The 22,676-nt window shown below is 41.2% G+C and overlaps 1 protein-coding gene across 4 annotated transcripts in view; it reads right to left on the bottom strand.

Annotated features, from left to right (window-relative positions):
- Nucleotides 1-22,676, bottom strand: part of MYPN (myopalladin) — a 205,428-nt gene that overhangs the window by 85,256 nt on the left and 97,496 nt on the right. For all 4 annotated transcript variants that reach the window (XM_082267451.1, XM_082267450.1, XM_082267449.1 and 1 more), the window contains one exon: nt 6,937-7,821. In XM_082267451.1, the coding sequence (XP_082123577.1) occupies nt 6,937-7,820 (884 nt within the window). In that variant the 5' untranslated portion in view covers nt 7,821. The remainder of the gene's footprint in view (nt 1-6,936; nt 7,822-22,676) is intronic.

Raw genomic sequence — 22,676 nt, 5'->3', positions numbered from 1 at the left:
AAGTGCGTCCTATTTGCGGACGACTTGTTGGCGGTGGTTTCCTCTCCTCTCACGACTTTGCCTAACCTGTTTGCCCTGCTGGACTCTTTCTCACTAATATCGGGATTGCGTGTTAACCAGGCTAAGTCGCAGGCAATGAATCTTTCTCTGGACGCTGGGACGGTGGTAACGCTACAGCACTCCTTTAAATTTTCGTGGCACTCAGATTCCCTCCCTTATTTAGGCATTAATTTGACTCCCTCCCTGCACACTTTGTATGCTAAAAACTATCCGCCCCTGTTTGCCCGATTGAGGGAGGACATGGGTAGGTGGTCGCTGCATCCCCCTTCATGGTTTGGCAGACTGCATTCGATTAAAATGAACGTCCTCCCGAGGATGCTATATTTGTTTCGCACGCTGCCAGTGGCTCTACACCGGACAGATGTGCTTAAGTTTCAGGGCCAGGTCCTTTTGTTTATCTGGGGGAATAAGAGACCTAGGGTGAACAAAAAAATGCTCTATACCCCTAAATCCAGGGGAGGTCTGGGGGTGCCAGATTTGATGAAATATTATTATGCGGCTCAGTTGGACCAATTGATTCAATATCACTCTCATCAGTCCCCTACGGCGTGGATGACCTTGGAGGCCAGCTCAGTACCGGGTAGAGAGGTCTCCCAAATTATGTGGTTATTGCCAAAAGACCGCCCTCCAATTCTATGCCCGGCATTGTCCCACTCTCTAGCAGTCTGGGATCGGTTGTCCAGGACACATGCCTTCCGGTCTCCCCATGCCCCCATGGCCCCCTTTTTGAATAATAGCAGGTTCCCCCCGGGTCTCTCCCCCAGATCATTTCTATGGTGGACGAACAAGGGCCTGATCCGCATAGCGGACCTCTGTGATCATAGGGGCTTTCTTAAGAGACAGCAGCTGGTTGACAAATATGATTTGCCTCAGTCTGAATATTTTCGGTACACTCAAATTGATCATTATGTACGAGCTCTATCTCGCCTCTCTGACCTGACGACAATGACGCCCATAGAATATCTGTGTCGCAAATATGATAACCTACGCAGTTTTATCTCCGTGATCTATAATGTGTTATCTGACTCGCCGGTAAAACTTCCTTATATGGTCCGTTGGGAAGCCGATGTCCAGGACACCTTGGAGTTGGTTGACTGGCATGTCATGGCTCAGGAGGCCTCCAGATCTTTGATCAATACTTCCATTATAGAGGCTAACTATAAAGTCCTGCTACGCTGGTATATGGTGCCAGCTAGAATTGCCACCTTCGTACCAGGAGCATCTCCTCTGTGTTTTCGGGGTTGCGGCCAGGAGGGCTCTATGTTCCACGTCTGGTGGCAGTGCCCTAAGGTGAGACGTTTCTGGATCAGGGTGTACAATTTTGTGTACACCCTGACACAAGTTAACCTAGTTAAATCTCCACAACAGGCCCTCCTGGGTCAGAAGGTAGAGATGGCCACGAGGGCACAGAGGAGGCTTATTACCTTTATTTTTACAGCAGCAAAAATTACTATTGCCAGGTCCTGGAGGTCTCCTGTCGTCCCGTTCGAGCAGCTGAGGCATAAATTGTCCTGGATTATGGTGAATGAGCGACTGTCGGCTCAGCTGGACGACAGGATGCGTAACTTCGACAGGGTTTGGGAGCCATGGCTCAACTATCTGACAGGGCCAGCTTGAGAGAGGTCTTTGGGGCGGGGGGGCGGGGCGCGGAGCTGGGTCCACTCTTTTTCCCTTTTTCCTACTTCTTCTTTTCTCTCTTCCTCTTACCTTTTTCCTTTGTCTTTTTTGTATTTATCTATTTATCACTGGGGGCTCCCGTACGAGGGCCTATTACTGCAAATACGTGCTCTTTTACCCGCTCAGGGATTTACGCTTGTGTAGCATATCTTCTGTGTTTCTGTTCGACGGTTGTGTGTGTAACCACTGTTTTCTTTTTGTTTGCCCTGGGTACTGTTACAGCTTGTTGCAGTGATGGCCTTGCCCCTACGTGGCACTCTTTGTTATTGTTCTGATGTTAATGCATAAAACTCTCAATAAAAATTATTGAAAAAGAAAAGAAAAGAGATGATAATGTGATCCTTTGCTGTATTCCAAATGTGCAAACAGCACAATGACTAACAGAAGAGACAAAACCCAACCTCCCCATCTAAGTTCACACAGCTCTGTATGAAATATAATTTTAGGGATGTAATCCCCTCCGAGGGGCTGTTGCCAAGGTGTCTACTTGAATAGAGCAGAGTGCCCTGTGTTTCGGGTATTACAAATATGAAAAATGTACACCAATAATGATAAGTGACACAAAAGATAAGTTAAACTTGTAAACATTCACCATTTTCCATAAATCATTCTCAGCTGCAATTCCTGAGAGTGAGCTTAAGGGTGGGGGGGGGGGGGTTTGCACCAGGTATTGCTACTTGGAGGGGGCCCTGGTGCAGCTGCCAGTGACATGCAGAATGGCAGTGGTGTGCCAGGTACTGGAACGCCCTCTGCAATCCAGCAACCCTCACTGAAAGAAGCAGGAACTGTCAGGAAAAGTGACCTGATAGTAGATGTATATTCCTAGTAGATGGGTAAAGAGGATGCAGTGTGTAAGTGAACTTCAGGTGAACACCAATATTGGAGGGGAATAGTATTATCACAGCTTGTACTGACCACCAAAGTGGGCAGGATAATTATTACGGCCTGCCACTGAGCACCAATGTTGGGGGGGGGGGGGGGGGATTGTTATAGCCTATAATTGACCACCAATGCTGAGGGTTTTACCATTACTAACCCTAACCACCAATGAAATGGGGAATATTGCAGCCTTTTACACCAATGATGGGGGTTACTATTGCTGCCCCTGACACCAATGATGGGTCTTATTATACTCCCACACTACAAGCTATACACCATGAAGCAACATCCACTTTATTAGCCATGCCTCCAGGTGTTTGGAGGCTGTATGTTTCTTCTTGATCCATTCAAGGCATCCCTTCTAACGTTTTTTAAATGTAACCAACTATGCAGGTCAACTATAGCATCTCTGAACTCCTGCAAGTTGGATGATTTGAGATGTTATGTTCAGTCTGCTCATATTTTTGTTTGCCCTCCACCAGTCAATTCTGCTCCCACCCCCAATGTGCATGATGTTTAAAATTATTATTATTACTGAAAAAAAAATTGATGTGTGGGAGCTGGGTTGTTTTCTTAAAGGCAAATGAGTAGTTCATATTATACCTGTGGGGGTATACCCTCACGCCACTAGATGGGCCTATGAATTGTAAATTCCTGGTATTTATCTAGTATGCAGCAGCTAGAGGATAGATTAAGTGAAGAGAAAAAGGCTTCCAGTAGGGGAACCTCACCTTAGCGCTTGCTATATATGAGCTATTTAAAGTGCTCCTATTGTGAGTATGTGCAATAATTGCCAATAAATATGTAAACCATTATCTGTGCAAATTAATTTTTCGTTATGAACTGTGCAACCTGTGCAGTATGTAAATCCAACATATCACAAATTAATATGAGTGCAAATTCCGCAAAATGTATGCCAAAAAACCTGTGCAATTATGCAGTGTGTGGGTACCACGTATCACAAATGTGCAACACAATATGGTATTAGTGTAATTCCACAATTTTCCACAAAGAAAGTGCTCTGTGTACAATTAAATATAAGGTGCTTGAATAATCTGTCCTTGCACAATGTGCAATATACCACGGATTGGGATGGGATGTGCAAAAAAATGAAAACAAAAATACAAGTGTCCAAGTATACAGTTTATAAAGTGCTGGTGTCTGGGATATGCTTGGGATATGCCGGTGATCCTCAGCTTGCTGCTGGGTTACCACTTTTACACAGTGAGTGGTCCACACGTGTATAGATAAAATCACTCACCAGATGATGTGGGTTATATCTGTCGTATGACAGTACAACCTTTCCCGCTTGTGTGGTTACCCCCACTGGGTGCAGTGAAGCAGATCCGATTCAGCAGGCTGGCCTGGAGTTGCCGGTTCCCTGGCTGTGGATTCCTCCCTTGGGGTCATGCAAAAAAAAGGGGTACTCCGCATAGTGTAATTCCTCAATAAAGTTTATTAAGCCTTCTTCTTCCTGCAAATGGACTGTGATATTGAGTTCACACTGTACTTTAGCTTTCAGAAGAATATAAATCTGTTCCTCAGCAGTAACTATATCACCGGAGTAAACCATTTTATTTCTGTCCTGAACAATTGTCCTGCTTCTGGTACTGACGACAGATATAACCCACATCATCTGGTGAGTGATTTTATCTATACACGTGTGGATCACTCACTGTGTATAAGTGGTAACCCAGCAGCAAGCTGAGGATCACCGGCATATCCCAAGCATATCCCAGGCACCAGCACTTTATAAACTGTATACTTGGACACTTGTATTTTTGTTTTCATTTTTTTGCACATCCCATCCCAATCCGTGGTATATTGCACATTGTGCAAGGACAGATTATTCAAGCATCTTATATTTAATTGTACACAGAGCACTTTCTTTGTGGAAAATTGTGGAATTACACTAATACCATATTGTGTTGCACATTTGTGATACATTGTACCCACACACTGCATAATTGCACAGATTTTTTTACATACATTTTGCGGAATTTGCACTCATATTAATTTGTGATATGTTGGATTTACATACTGCACAGGTTGCACAGTTCATAAGGAAAAATTAATTTGCACAGATAATGGTTTACATATTTATTGGCAATTATTGCACATACTCACAATAGGAGCACTTTAAATAGCTCATATATAGCAAGCGCTAAGGTGAGGTTCCCCTGATGGAAGCCTTTTTCTCTTCAAATGGGTAGTCACCTGCAGGGTAATTTTTCTTTAGCTTAGGAAATGTGGAGAAAATTCACTTTGTATAGATGATCCAATGACATACAAGGAAAATAAAAAAACAGTATTTTTACTTGTTCACGGCTAGATAATGGATGTCAGCAGATTTTCCCCTCATTTACTAAACTAAGGAAATATTCCCTTACAAAGTGAACAGCCTTTTTTGCCTTTAATAAATCAAACTCAATAACTCAACATTTATGGCACACGTGAATCACTGTTGCAAAATTTAGACCAGATGCAGATAATCTTACCCTTGCAAAACCTTTAATATCAAAAAAACATTGCAATTGCTTATAGTTTGAAATAACATTTATCTTGTTGTATGTAAATATAGTTCTTAGGCTCTGTTCACATGTCAGCGTATGGATCGCGGCGCGATTCCGCCCGCGATCCTGAGATTATTGCAAATCGCGGGATGCCTGTGCGTTGCCCTTGATTTGCAATAGCCCCCCAAACGCTGAGCGATGTTGCCGCATTACGCCCAAAAAAGTACAAGAGCTTCTTTGGAGCGTATTGCGTCCTGCGATTTTTTTTGCGCGATGTTACCACGATTCGGCAGGGGGAAATCGCGGGAACATCGCTCAGCGTTTGGGGGGCTATTGCAAATCACGGGCAACGCACAGGCGTCCCGCGATTTGCAATAATCTCCGGATCGCGGGCGGAATCGTGGCGATTCTGCCCGCGATCCATACGCTGACATGTGAATGCAGCCTTACCGCGATTCGGCAGGCGGAAATCGCGGCAACATCGCTCAGCGTTTGGGGGGCTATTGCAAATCACGGGCAACGCACAGGCGTCCCGCGATTTGCAATAATCTCCGGATCGTGGGCGGAATCGTGGCGATTCTGCCCGCGATCCATACGCTGACATGTGAATGCAGCCTTAATAAGCAACTCAAAAGTACTTTGTTGACTTTTGGAACGCTTTTTTGCTAGTACTGAACTTTATTCATGTATTTGCTATATTTCTACTAATGGCCTCTGCTGTTATACAGTAAAGGTACTTTGCTTTTACATGTAATGTGGCAATGGACTCTACTTGATTACCTACTTGACCTCTGGAAGATTAACCCCCCTTCATGACCAGGCCATTTTTTTGCTCTTTGCCACTGCATTATTTTATTTGATAACTATGTGGCTATGCAACGCTTTACACAAATTACATTTATATAATTATTTTCCCACAAATTGAGCTTTGTTTTGGTGGTATTCAATCACCACTGTTTTTTTTATTTTTTGCGATATAAACTTAAAAAGTCTGAAAATTTTGAAAAAAACAACAACATTTTTTACTTTCTGCTATAAAACATATGCAATAAATAATTTTTTTTTAAATCTAATTTCTTCATATATTTAAGCCAATATGTATTCTGCTACATATGTATGGTAAGAAAAAAAATCCCAGTAAGTGTATATTGATTGGTTTGTGCGAAAGTTATAGTGTCTAAAAACTTTGGTATATATACTGGAATTTTTTTTTTATACTAGTAATGACGGTGATCAGCAACGGGACTGTGATAGTATGGTCGGACAATCTGACGCTAACTGACACTTTTGACACTTTGTGGAACCAGTTACACTAAACAGTGATCAGTGCTGAAAAAATACACTGTCACTGTACAGTACTGGCTGGGAAAGGGTTAAAATCTAGGGCGATCAAAGGGTTAAAAGTGTGCCTAACAGTGCTTGGAGCATTCACTGTGTGCTATTTTTAGTAAGGGAGGTGATGGTTTTTGTTTCACGGTCTAAATCTCCGCTGACAGGACAGAGCTCTGTATTGTTTACATTCACAAAGCTCTGTCCTGTCATCCTCTTCACCAATCAGCGGGTGCTGGCAGTCAATCATTGGCCGTCACCCACTGATCAGCTTGTGCTGTGACTAATGACAGCACAGCCGGCGCATAGGCCGCGTGAGTGTGCCCCCGACCCAGAAGTGCTGGATCCCGTTCTAGATACCTGATATACAGGAGACCGCTCTGCCACCGTACTCCTATGTGAGGAGGTTGGAAAGCGGTTAATATGGGATTGTATATTTTGCTCATTTGCACATTAAATAAAAACAATACTTTTATACCTTACTTCTGGAGCTGGAATTCCAACCACAATGCAGTCCAGTTGTACTTTGCTTCCTTCTGTAACTTCCCTACTTTTTAATTTCTGAATAAAATTTGGAGGCTGCCCAATAGTCTCTTCCAAATAAAAAGAGGAAGCAGGGTTGGTTTCTACTTGCAAAGCCTCATTATCAGTTTCTGGTTGTATGGCTTCCAAACTCTCAGGTTCTTTAGAGACTGTCAGATCTATTCCTGTATCTACTGGCGAACAAACAGGCCTCTCTCGGTTTTCTGACTGGCTTGTGTAATTAGAGAGGTCTTCTTCAAGATTTCCACTTTTTAAATCACGTTTTCTACTTCGATTTCTTAATGTCTTAGGCCTTATCCGTTTGGAACTGTTGGCTTTAAACAGTGAAGAAAGCTCTTCTATGAAGTCTGCCGCTTTATTTAGAAACTCTTTCTTAGACTCTGACTCAGTCCCATAAGGATTAATCCTCTGCGGCCTTTTTGTATCTTTACTGTCTTCCCCAGAATTCTTTGTACCCTTTATGACATGTTCTTGCCTAAAGTCCGTCTGTTCTTCTTGGTCAGTGGTTAAAGGCTGGTTTACTGGTGGTTTTACAGAAGATTTGGTTTGTTTTTTCAATTCTCTTGGAGGACATTTAACAACTGGCACTTCTTTTTGTTTCCCATCCTGGTCAATCGATTGTCTTGCCAAATGAACACTTTGGTCTAATTCCTCCTGGCTCAGGAAGGCAGATAGATCAGAAAAGTCATCTGTTCCCCCTATATCATCACCTTTGTCAGAGCAGAGACTGTTCTCGTGATGCGTTATAGTTTCACCTCGGTAGCTCTCTCTCAGAAGCTGAGAAATTGATGTAGAGCCTTCTATATTATCGTCTTGCATGCTGTTAACAAAAAGAACAAGGTCCAGCCATGTAAATATAATGGTGGCTTATTCTTTAGTAATAAATGCTTAAAACCTCAGCATGCTAATGAACTACATATACGGTTAACCTAAAATATAAGTAATACATTTTAAGAGGAATATCTCTAAATGTACATTGTTGATTATGGAAACTTTATACAATTATCCAGCTTCTAATTTACTACAAACATTAGAGTTATTTGACATGTTACCATTGTCTGAATAAACGTTATTTTAATAATATGTCCCATTATTACTACACTTTAGAGTAGAACTCCAACTATTAAAAATATAAAATATCTGGTTTCAGAGTGTATGAGTTCACACCATGTGACCCCCAACTAGTGTTTAAATATACTATAAGTGAAACAACTTCATTAAAGCGGATCTCCAGGCTCCTACAAATACTGTAGCTGCTGACTAAAAATATTAGGGCACTTACCTGTTCACAAATCCAGTCGTGTGTTCACCAGAGCCGATTTTTCAATGGGCTCTTGGGTGCTGCCACCGCCGCCGTCTCGGCTAAAGGTTCCCTACTGCACATGCAGGAAGCGCACTGCACTTTGTGAATGGCATGGAGGCGGGGAAAGGAGGAGGTGGGCTGACCCTCCAGCTGAGTTTACAGCGGCAAAGTCGGCTAGGAGTGGTAGTATGTACCTGTCAAAACCAGGTACCCGCTCCCCCCAACCCAAAAGGTGCCAAATGTGGCAGCCAAGGAGGGGCGGGGAGGAAGCAAACAAGCGTTACATACTGTATAACTTGTTATATGTAAATATGTCCTTATAAGAGCTTTAGAAAAAAAAGTTACATTTTGTAGAATGTTTCCAAAATCTTACTGCAAAGAGAATGCATATGCAATTTTGTGTATGTCTAGGCTGCGTTAAACAGCCTTTGCCACCACAAAAAGTTATAAATATGCAAAGAAATTAATAAATATATACATTAAATGGACTTCAATGCAAAATATTTTAGTTACCTCACTTTTCTTACTTCCTTTGTAGTCAATAGATTATAGAGGTTTGGTTTGGGAAAATCTATCAAATATGGACAGATGGTAGGGAAAACTTACCGGAGAAGCAAAACCTTCCCCACTTTATCCAAAATGTATATAGAAGATTTGACTTAATTTCCACATCAACAAAGCAATGCAAATATAACAGCAAAACAATTTACAGTTTATATGTTTAATTTCCCTTTAAAAAAAAAAATTACAAAAAAATTAAAAGAGAAGTACGGGATTCAGTGTTTTTCCCTATTTATACTTACGCAGGTGGATGCAGTATTGGCCCGATCCTGCATCTTTCCCCCGGCGCCTCTGCACTGAGAACTGAGCGATCGAACATGGCCGATCGCTCAGTTCTGACAGCTCCCCGAGCAGAGAGCTGCTGACTGTCCCCTCCTCGCTCATTGGAGAGCTGGGCTGTGGAGGGGTGGGGAGCGGCCGGCTCAGTCTCTCAGCGGCTCACTGAGAGGCTGAGCCGGGTGTCGGTCCCCGACTCCATGGTCCCGATGATGCGGTGCTTGGACCGACATCTGTGACGTCATCAGAGAGAGGAATTCAGACTGTTCTCTGCTGAAAACAGGTCACAGGAGTGCAGAATGAACTGCACTCATGTGATCCATACCAAATGAGCTTTGGCTGTACATCTCCTTTAAGTTTTTCCTCTTATTTCCCCCATATTTCAGATAAATAGGTACTGCTTAGCCACACCTGTCTGTTGATGCCAAACACTCACTTTTGTCTCATCTTCGCTCAGCATACTGAGCAATTGCTATGCCTAAATATGGTTGGCTAAGGAGTTCTGTGGTATTCTTCAACTCACCCATAAAAACACAACATCAGTATGACAAACGTGGGGAAAAAAGACAGAAGAAGCATGGGGAAAAGAGAAAAGAAAGACACAAACAAAGTTAGACTAATTCAGCATTTAGCTTCAAGGAGCTAATAACATCCCAGGTGGATCAAAACAAAAGGTGCACAAAGACTTAGAGTTATTTTTTTTTTTTTTAAAGGAAGCCACAGCCTGAGTAGAAAGCCTGTATGTAAAGGCAAACAACAAGAATTCCCCTGATATTGGGACTTTCCAGGCACCTCAGTCACATAGTGTGTAGAGAAAATTTTATTGATAGATCACTAGATAAAAGAAACACGAAAACAGTGTATACATGGTATGAACAACTAGATTTGAACAACTATTGATACACCAACTGTGAGAGATAATGATGATACGGTGTGACTTCCTCCACTGGACGCGTTTCAGAAAATATACATTTCCTTCTTCAAGTAGTGTGTATCATTGTGCTTTAAAGACAGATACTGGGGGGGGGGGGGGGGGCGCTACACCCATAGGAAGGAAACAGGTAACACAGGTGACACTCTGGATATATTTTTCCTATCCAGGGACAAGCAATATAATTTTTTGCCCATTTACCATGCACAGCTTGAGTCGGTGATATCCCTTAGAATTATTTTGTATATATAGGGCAGCTTATGTACTGTAGCACACACATATACGTACGGATATATATGTGCGTATATAATATATATATATATATATGCTGTGTATATATATATATATATATATACAGCTGCAAGAAAAAGTATGTGAACCTTTTGGAATGATATGGATTTCTGCACAAATTGGTCATAAAATGTGATCTGATCATCATCTAAGTCACAACAATAGACAATTACAGTCTGCTTAAACTAATAACACACAAAGAATGAAATGTTGCCCTGTTTTTATTGAACACACCATGTTCCATGTTCATTTGCAAATAGTCGCACCAACTGTTGCCACTCTCCCACCAAGCTGCTGGTCTTGTAGCCCATTCCAGCCTTGTCTAGGTCTACAATCTTGTCTCTGACATCCTTGGACCGCTCTTTGGTCTTGGCCATGGTGGAGAGATTGGAATCTGATTGATTGCTTCTGTGGACAGGCATCTTTTATACATTTAACAAGCTGAGATTAGGAGCGCTCTCTTTTAGGCCCCTTTCACACAGGCAGACCATTCAGATCCGCCTATTCGTTTTTTTTGGCGGATCTGAACGGTCCCCCCATGTATCCCTATGGGGCATCGGATGTCAGTGGAGACATGTCCGCTGACATCCGATCCGTCAAATCTGGATGGATGGAAACCCTATTTTCCATCCGTCCGCAGATCGGATGGGATCAGATGAGAACGGACCGACGGTCCATTCCCATCCGATTCCCCCATAGAGATGTATGGTGAACTGACAGCTGTGTCTCCGCACACAGTGCTGAGAACAGCTGTCATCCTCCTACTCAGCGGGGGATCGGTGGATCGATCCCCCGCTGAGATAAACGGAGTCCGTCCGACTGACGGATAGTGTGAAAGGGGCCTAAGAGAACACTCCTAATCTCAGCTCATTACCTGTATAGAAGACACCTGGGAGCCAGAAATCTTGCTGATTGATAGGGGATCAAATACTTATTTTACTCATTAAAATGCAAATCAATTTATAACTTTTTTAAATGCGTTTTTCTGGATTTTTTTGTTGTTGTTATTCTGTCTCCCACTGTTAAAATAAAACTACCATTAACATTATAGAATGATCATTTCTTTGTTAGTGACCAAAAGTACAAAATCAGTAGGGGATCAAATACTTGTTTCCCCTCACTGTAGTTGTTCATATCATGTATACACTTTTTCCTGTTTATTTTATCTAGTGATGTACTGTACCAATAAAATTTGTTTTTATAAACTTCACTCTCTACAAAGTTCCCGTGACTGAGGTGCCTGAAAAGTACCAATATCAGGGAAATTATTACTTTTTGTATTTGAATCCTAGGGATGTGGCACATAGCGGAGTCTAATCACCCATATCTAAAAGGATGTCTGTAGAGAAACCACTGCTTATACATAGACAGCAAGGGTCCTGGCATGCTGGCAAGGGAAAGGCTAAGGCTGCTTTTTAAAGAAAACAAACTGTAAGACTTTTGCACTAGATTTAAAGTACCTGAAATGTATTAAGTTAATTTAAAAAGAAAATTTAATTGGGGTATAAGGGATACATACTTGTTTTTATCATCTCAAGTACCCCTTTACACAGGTCTATTTATCACCAGTGCATTCCTGACCATGTCTAAAAGCTCTCCAAACAATATTTAGGTAACTAAAATACTAAGGTCTATTTTATAACTGGATTACCACTTGGTAATGATGAAAACGATTATATATGATGAATTTACTTTAGCAAGCTAAAGTGCTACCAGACATGTTCCTATAGACTAATGGTTGAATGCTATGATATATAGACCACAGGGACAAAGCCGGGGGGTATCTGTGTTTGCATGTATGAGAAAGGGAAGCTCTACTTTGGGTACAAAATCGATTTTATCCCAAAGACAAGTATTTTTTTTATTTGTGGACATCTTTCCATACAGTACCCAAAGTGGTTTATTTTTTCAGAAGACCAACTGTAGCTTTAATAAGCACATTGTCTAACCAACTGTTCACATTCTGTGTCTGTGATGTGCAAAGACATAAGTCATGTACATAGGGTTTAGCTGTAAGCTTGAACTTTAGATGACACATAACTTATTAGGATAGATGGGGCCTATGTAGGTGATTGGTTTTGGCAGCTTGTGCACAGACACGATCAGCATGCAAACATTTTCTTTCTTCCGTTCACTAGTGACAAGACAGGAGATTTAATTACATGCTACACATTTTTACTAGAGCAGCACATTTGATTTCTTGTCATGAAAAAATATTAAAGATCCAATCATACTATTAATAGTGATTTAAAGGAGATCTGTCACTGGCATTCATTCAGTGCTCGATCAAAAAGTGACTTGAGTAGAAGTGGAAGTGCTCGATCAAAAAGTGACTTGAGTAGAAGTGGAAGTGCTCGATCAAAAAGTGACTTGAGTAGAAGTACTAAAGTATTCAACATTTTTTGTACTTAAGTATTGCAAGTAGTTTTTTTTTAAATTTTGCAACTCAAGTACTGAAAGTAAAAGTACCAGTAGTTTTTCAAAAAAATTTGCTACTCAAGTACTGAAAGTAAAAGTACAAGTACTGTGTTATGTAGTTATTAAATAGGGAAGTCAAAAGTTTATTAAAGTTAAAGTTATTAAAGTTTAAGTTATTAAAGGAAGAAGTCAAAAGAAGTCAAAAGTCAAAAGTACACATGACATTATACACATTTTTTGAGCTTCATGAAACCTGCCATCCACTGTTCTGGCAGTGGTCATTTTTATAATTGTAACGAGTAACTATGCAGCACAAAAAAAAAAAATATTGGAGTAGAAGTATTGAAATCATCGAAAAAATGTAGTGAAGTAAAAGTGGAAGTAGGAGAAAAAAATTCTACTCTAGGAAAGTACAGATACCGCCTTTCGGTACTTAAGTACAGTAGTGAAGTAGCTCTACTTAGTTACTATACATCTCTGAGTATACTGTATATTAAGCAATACAATAAAAAGGAAAGTCCTATTCTTGGTTTATCCTCGCTCTGCTTGTATTTATGGTGGATCACAGCAAGTTGTGGCAAATACTGAAAGAAATGGGAATACCAGACCACCTCACCTGTCTTCTAAAAAACTGTATGCAATTCAAGAAGCAACAGTTAGAACAGGACATGGAACAACTGACTGGTTCAAAATTGAGAAAGGAGTGTGGCAAGGATGTATATTGTCACCCTACTTATTTAACCTACTGTATGTGCAAAGTACATCATGCAAAATGCCAGGATCGATGAATCACAAGCCAGAATTAAGATCGCAGGGAAAAATATCAACAACCTGATATATGCAGAAAGTGAAGAAGAACCAAAGAGTCTCCAAGTTAAGGTGAAAGAGGAGAGCGCAAAAGCTGGCCTGAAATTTGTGCGCAGTACTGGAGGCCATATCTCCAGAAGGATATAGATACTCTAGAGAGAGTTCAGAGAAGAGCTACTAAACTAGTACATGGATTGCAGGAAAAAACTTACCAGGAAAGGATAAAGGACCTTAACATGTATAGCTTGGAAGAAAGAAGAGACAGAGGGGATATGATAGAAACTTTTAAATACATAAAGGGAATCAACTCGGTAAAGGAGGAGAGCATATTTAAAAGAAGAAAAACTACCACAAGAGGACACAGTTTTAAATTAGAGGGGCAAAGGTTTAAAAGTAATATGAGGAAGTATTACTTTACTGAGAGAGTAGTGGATGCATGGAATAACCTTCCTGCAGAAGTGGTAGCTGCAAATACAGTGAAGGAGTTTAAGCATGCATGGGATAGGCATAAGGCTATCCTTCATATAAGATAGGGCCAGGGACTATTCATAGGATTCAGATATATTGGGCAGACTAGATGGGCCAAATGGTTCTTATCTGCCGACACATTCTATGTTTCTATGTTTCTAAATTGAACATCAGGAAAACTAAGATCATGGCAACTGGTCCTATCACTCCTTGGCAAATAGAAGGAGGAGAAATGGAAACAGTGACAGATTTTATCTTCCTAGGCTCCAAGATCACAGCAGACGGTGACTGTAGCCATGAAATTAAGAGACACTTGCTTCTTGGAAGCAAAGCAATGGCAAATCTAGACAACTTAAAAAGCAGAGACATCACCCTACCGACAAAGTGCAGTATAGTCAAAGCTATGGTATTCCCAGTAGTAACCTATGACTGTAAAGTTGGACCATAAGGAAGGCTGAACGCCGAAGAATTGATGCTTTGAAAGTCGCCAATGGCCATCAGAAGCCTTTGTGGGAGGGTGACAATGCAGGGGCACAATTAGGACACAGGGAAACAGAGTTGTCGCCCTGTAACAGAAAGTGATAGTCATTATCTATTTGCCATAACTACAATGTATCACACCATAAAGATGCAAGGTGTTTTCTTTTAATGTATTTATTGGTTATGATTTATTAAAATCTGATTATAAAAAATAGAGGTAAATTATAAAATAGACAAAGTTAGTGGAACAAATCAGCATGCTTTTTATCTGATATTATACTACTCTAGAGTCCCTAGATACCAATGTACAGTCCCTAGTGCTCAACCTGCTGTCCAAGGGCTGCATGTGACCCTTTGGTGCTTATTGTGTGGCCTGACCCAGAAGCCTGAGGTGGAAGCACTTATTTATATATGAGCTTTAATGGTGGTGATCTCATGCACTCTCATGTATGTCAGCTGTTCCCATTTGTCTACTGCAGCATGTATTCAACAATAACTGTAGCATGTTCCTGGTCTCTGACCACCTCTTACCTATACTGAATATTATACATGCCCCCCTAAGGGCTCTTTCACACGGGCGATCCGAACAGATCCGCCTGTCAGTTTTTTAGGCGGATCTGATCAGATCCTCCATGCAGCTCTATGGGGCAGCGGATGTCAGCGGAGACACCTCCGCTGACACTCGCTGCCATCCGTATCCGATCCTGTCCGTGAAATCTGGACGGATGGAAACCCTATTTTTCCATCCGTTCAGGGATCGGATCGGATCGGATGAAAGCGGACAGACGGTCCGCTCTCATCCGATCCCCCATAGAGAGCAGCGGGAGCTGTGACACCTCCCTCTCCGCACTGCAAGCGGAGACGGAGCTGTCATCTGCCGGCTCAGCGGGGATTGGCGGATCGATCCCCGCTGAGCAGCACGGATCCGCCTACGGAGGCGGACCGTTTGAAAGAGCCCTAAGACTCCATTAACATCTAGGCATCCCGGATCATGCGCGTAATCGCCGCAATTCTTCCAGCCATCCCAATTTGATGCAAATTGCAGGACGTGCTTGCGATCCCCGTTAATTCCAAAGGCACCCCGATCATGGCGTGATTTTGCCACAATTGTCATCTGATGAACCACAGTAAAATCACACAAACAGAATGCATGTCACCGAAAGTTCTGGAAATTGTGCCACAATTGGAGTGCCAAGTTCAAAGACCCCTGAACTCTTGAAAAACCTCTCCATTATCTACCTGAACCAGAAAATATAAGTTTGGAGTGAATGGAAAGTTCCAAAAGTGGAAGTTATGCAAAAAAAAGTTTTTTTCACAATGTTACACTATTTATTCTCTATTTATTCTGTAACACTTGTTACAAAAAAACTTTAATTCCTTTTAGAGTAGAATAACCCAGAGAAGAGAAAAAAGGAGCTCCCCAGCATGAAGTCATATTTATATTTAGCATACACTTTGACTTGATGTCACAGCAGACTTATGACTAAGGACCACACCGGGTGGCCATGGGCTATTGCTCTGTGATCTTCTTTAGCAATGGCAAGTTGATCCAGTTGCCAAATATAGGCAACCCTAATGGCACAAGTGAATGATCACTTTCTGAGATATCCATACAGCCCTTTTATGTCATCTTGTGTTATCTTTTCAATCAGGCAATCAAACATTGTTTACATTTCTATCAGTTGGTGTAAGTGCATATAGCAGAAAATGATCACATTTTTACAGGCACCTCCAATAACTAATATACAGTATATCTATCTGCACCACTACAGATATGATGGTGGTTTGTTGGAGTTTATTAACATTTTTTTCATGCTAAAAAAATATATATACTGTACAGTATATTATATACTCTGAACATTGGCCATTAAAGTGCTGAGTTATCTGCTCTTGCAATGATGGACTGTGGGGAATTTACCAAAACATCAAAACCTGCTTCACTTTCTTTTTTCTTTTTATATTCTTATTCATTTTTTCTATTTTAGTGTTCAACCTGCTGAAATTACTTATATGCAGTTAACACAACTGCAATGTTTATGCATACCTTTTACTTTTTATACTATACATCAACCTCTAAAAATATAAACTAGATGTACAATATGTACATTGTGTGAGCTTAAAGCAGAACTCTAGCCAAAAATAACAAGATAAAATTGAATAGCATTTTAAAATCTAAAATAACAAAACTGGCTTTTGCTGCAATATTCAGCTTCAATCCAATGATTCTCCCTGCAGTACTGTTTTCTTCCTCTAGATGTCTTCAGTCTGATGGCCAACATCAAGTCTACATTTTTTTGGTCAATGAAAAGAGAAACATCATGGTGATTAGCTCATCTTCCTGTCACTCTTTCTCTTCCTATTAACATGATTTTTGTCAGCACATGAACTAATTGGGGGGTTGTGCGGTTTTATTTATTTATTTATTTTTTTTGCCAATACTAGGTCAAATTCAGGTACTTACACTGCTTACTATTAGAGGGTAACTCCACTTTTGTGGGGGGAAAAAATAGCAAATAAAGAAAAACATTAAAGCGTATACAATTGTGACACAAATCGTATTGTAATTGAATGTTATTAAAAATGATCTTTCCTTTTCAATCTGCAGCCACTGTTGTTTTCTGCAAATGCAATGCAATATGGCTACCTGGAGTTGTTCTGTACACAGAATGTATACTGACCACACCCCAGAAACATCATTTCCTGCTTGTGTGATTGGCTCACCAATTTTCCCAGAAGTCTGCCTAAGATACAAGTCAGATTTCTGGCATTCCCTGCAACAAAAATTGTATTTTTGGTGAAATACTACCAATAGGAACACGTCTAAAGGGATGCAGGCCCAGCAGCTTTTCTCGTTAGTGCCCTGCAGCTTCCACAGCTGACTGATTATTATGAAACCACTCCCATTAGACCACCCAGCACAGAGGAACAAACAGGGATTTCTTCAGAATAACAAAAGGCAGGAATCTGCAACAAAGTTTGGAAAAATCTTTGTAATGTACAGAGATCACCCAGAGGGGAAAGTTTTTTTTCAACAAAAGTGAAGTTACGCTTTAAGAAATAAATTTTTAGCGTATTTCCACTTTTGCAGCCAAATTAGGATAAAATCTACTTTATATTTGATACATGTCCCTTTTCACATTGCATAACTTAAAAGAATAATTAAAAATTGCCCCTTTTAGATGCTCTATTCTAGACCCTCCAGCAAGCTATGTTTATGAGGGGGCTGGCCATAAATAAACCTTTCTGTTCTTGGCAGGCAGATCTTCATTATCCATAGTAACTAGATTTGAACACTTTGTGAAATTTACTAAAACTGGTGCACACTGAATCTAGTGCAGCTGTGCATAGTAACCAATCAGCTTCTAAATTGTCAAAGCTTAACCACTTCTGGACCGGAAGGTTTTACCCCCTTATTGACCAGGCCATTTTTTGCGATTCGGTACTGCGTTACTATAACTGACAATTGCGCGGTCGTGCGATGCTGTACCCAAATATAATGGATGTCCTTTTTTTCCCCACAAATAGAGCTTTCTTTTGATGGTATTTGATCACATGTGCGATTTTTATTTTTTGCGCCATTAACAAAAAATTTGCGACAATTCTGAAAAATAAACAATATTTTTTACTTTCTGCTATATAACATTCCCCAAAAAAATTTAAAAATCAATTTTTTTCATAATTTTAGGCCACATATTTTTGTTAAAAAAAATTCCAAATACGAGTATATTGATTGGTTTGCGCAAAAATTATTGCATCTACAAACTAGGGGAAAGACTTATGTCATTTTTATTTATTTATTTTTTACCAGTACGGGCGGCGATCAGCGATTTTTAGCGGGACTGTGACATCGTGGCGGACAGATCGGATGCCTAACTGGCATTTTTGACACTTTGGGGGGACCAGTGACATTACTATAGTAATCAGTGCTAAAAATGTGCACTGTTACTTGATTAATGACACTGGCAGGGAAGGGGTTAACACCAGCGGCGATCAAAGGGTTAAATGTGTCCCTAGGGGGTGATTTCTAACTGTGTGGAGGATGGGTTTGCTGCATGAACACAGAGACCTGTGTTCCTAAATATGAGGAACAAAGGATCCCTGTGTTCATAACTGACAGAACAGCGGTCCGCCGTGTTTACAAAGGCAGACCGCCATTGTGTCTCCACGGGGAGCGATCACGGGTGCCTGGCGGCATTTGCGGCCGCCGGACCCACTGATCAGCTTCCCCTGTAGCGAATGGGCGCACACGCCCCCACTAAGCAACGTGCAGGTAAGTCGTTTCGCCGGACAGAGCCGACCTGCTGCCGTAAAACTATGGCGGTTGGTCAGCAAGATGGGTAATGAGAACACAGCTGCAATCATTTGTGTATTTTATATCCACCTACAGTTCAGGTTTAAGGTATAACCAATCACAATAAACGCTGCTTTCTACGTCAAAAATATCTACCACTTATAACTGCCCTTTTACTTCAGAATTGAATGAAGTTGAGAATAAACAAATGTTTACCTTTTTGACATGCTAAGATAATGTCGCACTCACTACCCATTTGCTATTGCCAAGCCTGAGGTATCCAGAGTCTTTCCTTCCAGCAGAAAATCTTTAATTAGTACACATATAACAGGTGGCATCTCTCTTGTGTTACTGTCACTCAATGACATTTGCAGCCCTAGCACTGATAAAGGTAGGAACAGCAACATATTTGAAATGACACTGGCTCTCTGGCATCATGTCACTGACTATTAAAGGGAAATGATCATTCTGTAGCCTAGTCTTCAAAAAAAAAAAAACACACATGCCTGATTGGAGGGGGTATGTAAAGAGGCTGTTGTCTGGCATAACTACTGGAAAGCACTGACCATCTTATTAATGACATTTTGTTTATAGGTCACTCACAAACATTATCTGATGCTTTTCATGTCATCCACACAAGTAACACACATTTGCCATAAAGAGTAAAAAAAAGGAATTACGCTATATTTGTATGCTACTAGACACATTTGACAGTGATGCAAAAGCGTAGAGCATAATGGGAATATCTGGATCCAAACTGGCACCAAATAAATGGATTTGGAAAGGAAATTGAGAAACTTGTAATTATGAGGCAAACAGGCTCTCAAAGATGTTTAGAAATGATCATATGGTAGTAAATATTGCAAAGATCAAGGGTTGACAGAAATATATACATCAAATAAAGTTGTGATTATGAAAGAAAAAAAAAAAAAAAACGTGTCTCCCGATGTAAATCCATTGTCAATCAAAATGAATACCGGCAACCAACCTGCTCAGAATAAAAAAAAACCAATGCCCGTTGAACACAACCAGTGTCATGACTTGTCACTCGCCGAATGGTAGCACCTTTCCCCTTTAACAGATAAATAAACAGATGCCCCATACTCATTCACATGGAGGGTAGCTGGGATCTAGGGGCAGCCTTCTTAAAGGGGGCTTTCAGATTCCAATAAGCCACCCCCGCACTCCCACAACCACTGAGCCAGGGCTGTGAGGAAGAGGCCTTTATCCTTATCAACATGGGGACAAGGTGCTTTGCCGGGGAGGACCCCCCATGTTGGGGGCATGTGGTATGGTTCAGGAGGAGAGGGCCACTCGTTCGTCTCCCCCCCCCCCCACATTCTTGGCCTGCCAGACTGCATGCTCGGACAGAGGTCTAGTATGGGTTTTGGGAGGGACCCCACACCATTTTATTGGTGTGGGGTTCCACTTAAAATCCATACCTGACCGAAGGGACTTTTTTTTTAATGCTGGCTCTTTTGTTTACATTATGTTGTCAGTGGGGAATCCCCACTGACAGCAGGGATGACTCACCGTTGTTAGGACGCAGGCAATGCCGACTCCCTAACTACTGAGGACTCATCCCTGCTGCTGACAGCAGAGATGGGTCACTGGTTGGTAGGACGCCACTGGGTTCATTTCTTCCACTCATAGCTTCATAGTATAACATTGATTTAAGTGGAAGATGCGTGAAGAACTACCCATTTTAATGTGTTTATACTTAAAAAAGGGTAGTCTAATGATAATTACCTTCTCAAAGGTGGCAATGTCAGGGAACACAAGTGTATTAAGGATAGTTTAAATATATTATTAGCTGGACTAAGTTTTTTATCTTGTAGTGCTCTGTATAATTGAGATATCTCCCAGCAAGCAGGCCCGATTGTTTCGTCTTTTATGGGGCAGAGGATAGGATCAAAGTAAAGTACATGCTCTAATGTCACTTTCAGGCAAGCATAACAACAGGGACCAATGCTCAGACGATTTCTTCAAGAACAGGCAGACACCCATTGTTCTTAGAATCATACGCTTTGGAAATGCCTAATATGTATAGGACGCAATCTCATTCTTCTTGCTATAATCTTCATTATATAAACCATATGTAGAGTTACCAGTGAAGAGACCCCTTTGTAATGTCTGCAACATAAAGATTATTTGGAGGGTTGACATTACCACCATTATGCCAATGAGGCATACAAATTTTACAAGATGACCAAACTTACAGGAATCAAATCAAAAACTAAAATATGTTTAAGTGGGCAGCCTTTAATCTGTTGCCTCTGGCTGTACTTTATATATATATGTGACATCATGGTCATTGGATTTAACACAACGTAACCATGTATATACCTACAGCTGCGCTGCTGTTTTGAGCTCAGGGCGCACTCATGCAACGCCCCTAGAACTGTGACTGCACTGTCACTGACAGTTTCTGATCATTGCTTACATTACATTGATGGGCAGATAGAATGGCCTTCTGATGAAGTGATCTCTGTGACAACCAATCACAGTATTCATATGATTGGAAAGTTTATAAAATGCCTCGAGTGTCAAGAATCTCTTAAAGGGTCAGCAGGAACTGACAGTTAGGGGTTAATATACTGTGAAGTGTAGAGATGAAGACTGTGGAAGCTGTGCCAATAAAGACAAGAAGAGGGCATAGAGGACCAATCACCAATATCACCTGTAGGCTCCCTGTAGTTGATCTTTTACCCATTACTTACTGACCACAGTGAGTCTCTGTGCGGAGGCAACAATCTTGGAATAAGCTAAAGGCTTTGCTTTAGAGTTGCCTTCCTGTTGACTGGTAATCCAATGTCTGGGGGGGGGGGTATTCAAATGTCAGCAGGAGAGCTACAGAAAGCAAAGATCTAAATGAATCAAGCTGAAGCAAGAAGGTCCTTGCACAGCAGGTGTTCATGGACAGCTTTCTCTCCACCAAGGAGAACAGTGGGCAGTACAGTAGTGACATCATCTTATCTCACTCCAATTCTAGTGAGACTAGCAGTCAGAACCAGCAGTGCTTTAGATGACTGCATTGCAGACACAGAACTAGGAGGTTCAAGGCTCAAGAGCACTGAGATGTTCAGGAGGACTCCAAGATAAAGGGTATATTTTCAAGGCATTGTTTAGTTATAATTAACATTTCCAGGTGCATCATGGCAGCTTTGCCCCACAACCTGATAGGACTGGTTAACTATAAAACAAAGACAGACTCGGCTTGCAGCATTCTCCTTTTTGTCCTCATCTGATCAGGACTGGAGTTGTGAGGTATCCCTTACCACTTGCTGTTCCAGCCAGGTTCAATTTCTCATGGGTGGAGGTCCATCCCGTACAGCCTCTAAATTAAAGATATATGGTTGGAGCCTAATTCTGATGGCCTGGGGGGCATGATTCAGCCTCTCCTGGGTGGAAGTCTTTCTTGTGCAGCCTCTAACTAAGCTATATGGTTGGAGCCCCATTCTGGTGGTGCAGGCCTGCCAAAGAAAGCTTTAAACAAGCATCTTTCCTTTGTTTCTCTTTTTTTCTCTGTTGTCAGTATATTTTTTCATGCACTTGTTGTGTTGTAGATGTTTGCCATTTCCAAGATGGCTACAGCATTAGTGAAGATATTGAGAAAAAGATAGCATCTGTGCTTTTAAAATCTGCAGCCCTCTAAAGACCAAAACAAGCCACTATCTAGTCGCAGACACTTGGGAAATGTTGATCAAGATTATCATTTCATTTCTCTAATTATCATTGCTCCCCATCTACAAACATCACAGGTTACCAGCCCTTAAAGTTGCTGTGTTTTGTGGTGGATGTCAGGGAAGTGGCAACTTAGTCGGTGGCTGAATTGCCTAGCACTTCCAA

The sequence above is a fragment of the Pelophylax lessonae genome (assembly GCF_965119305.1).
Source record: "Pelophylax lessonae genome assembly, chromosome: 9".
Taxonomy (NCBI): domain Eukaryota; kingdom Metazoa; phylum Chordata; class Amphibia; order Anura; family Ranidae; genus Pelophylax; species Pelophylax lessonae.
Note: the sequence above shows the minus strand (reverse complement) of the source record. Positions and strands in the feature narration are given on the sequence as shown.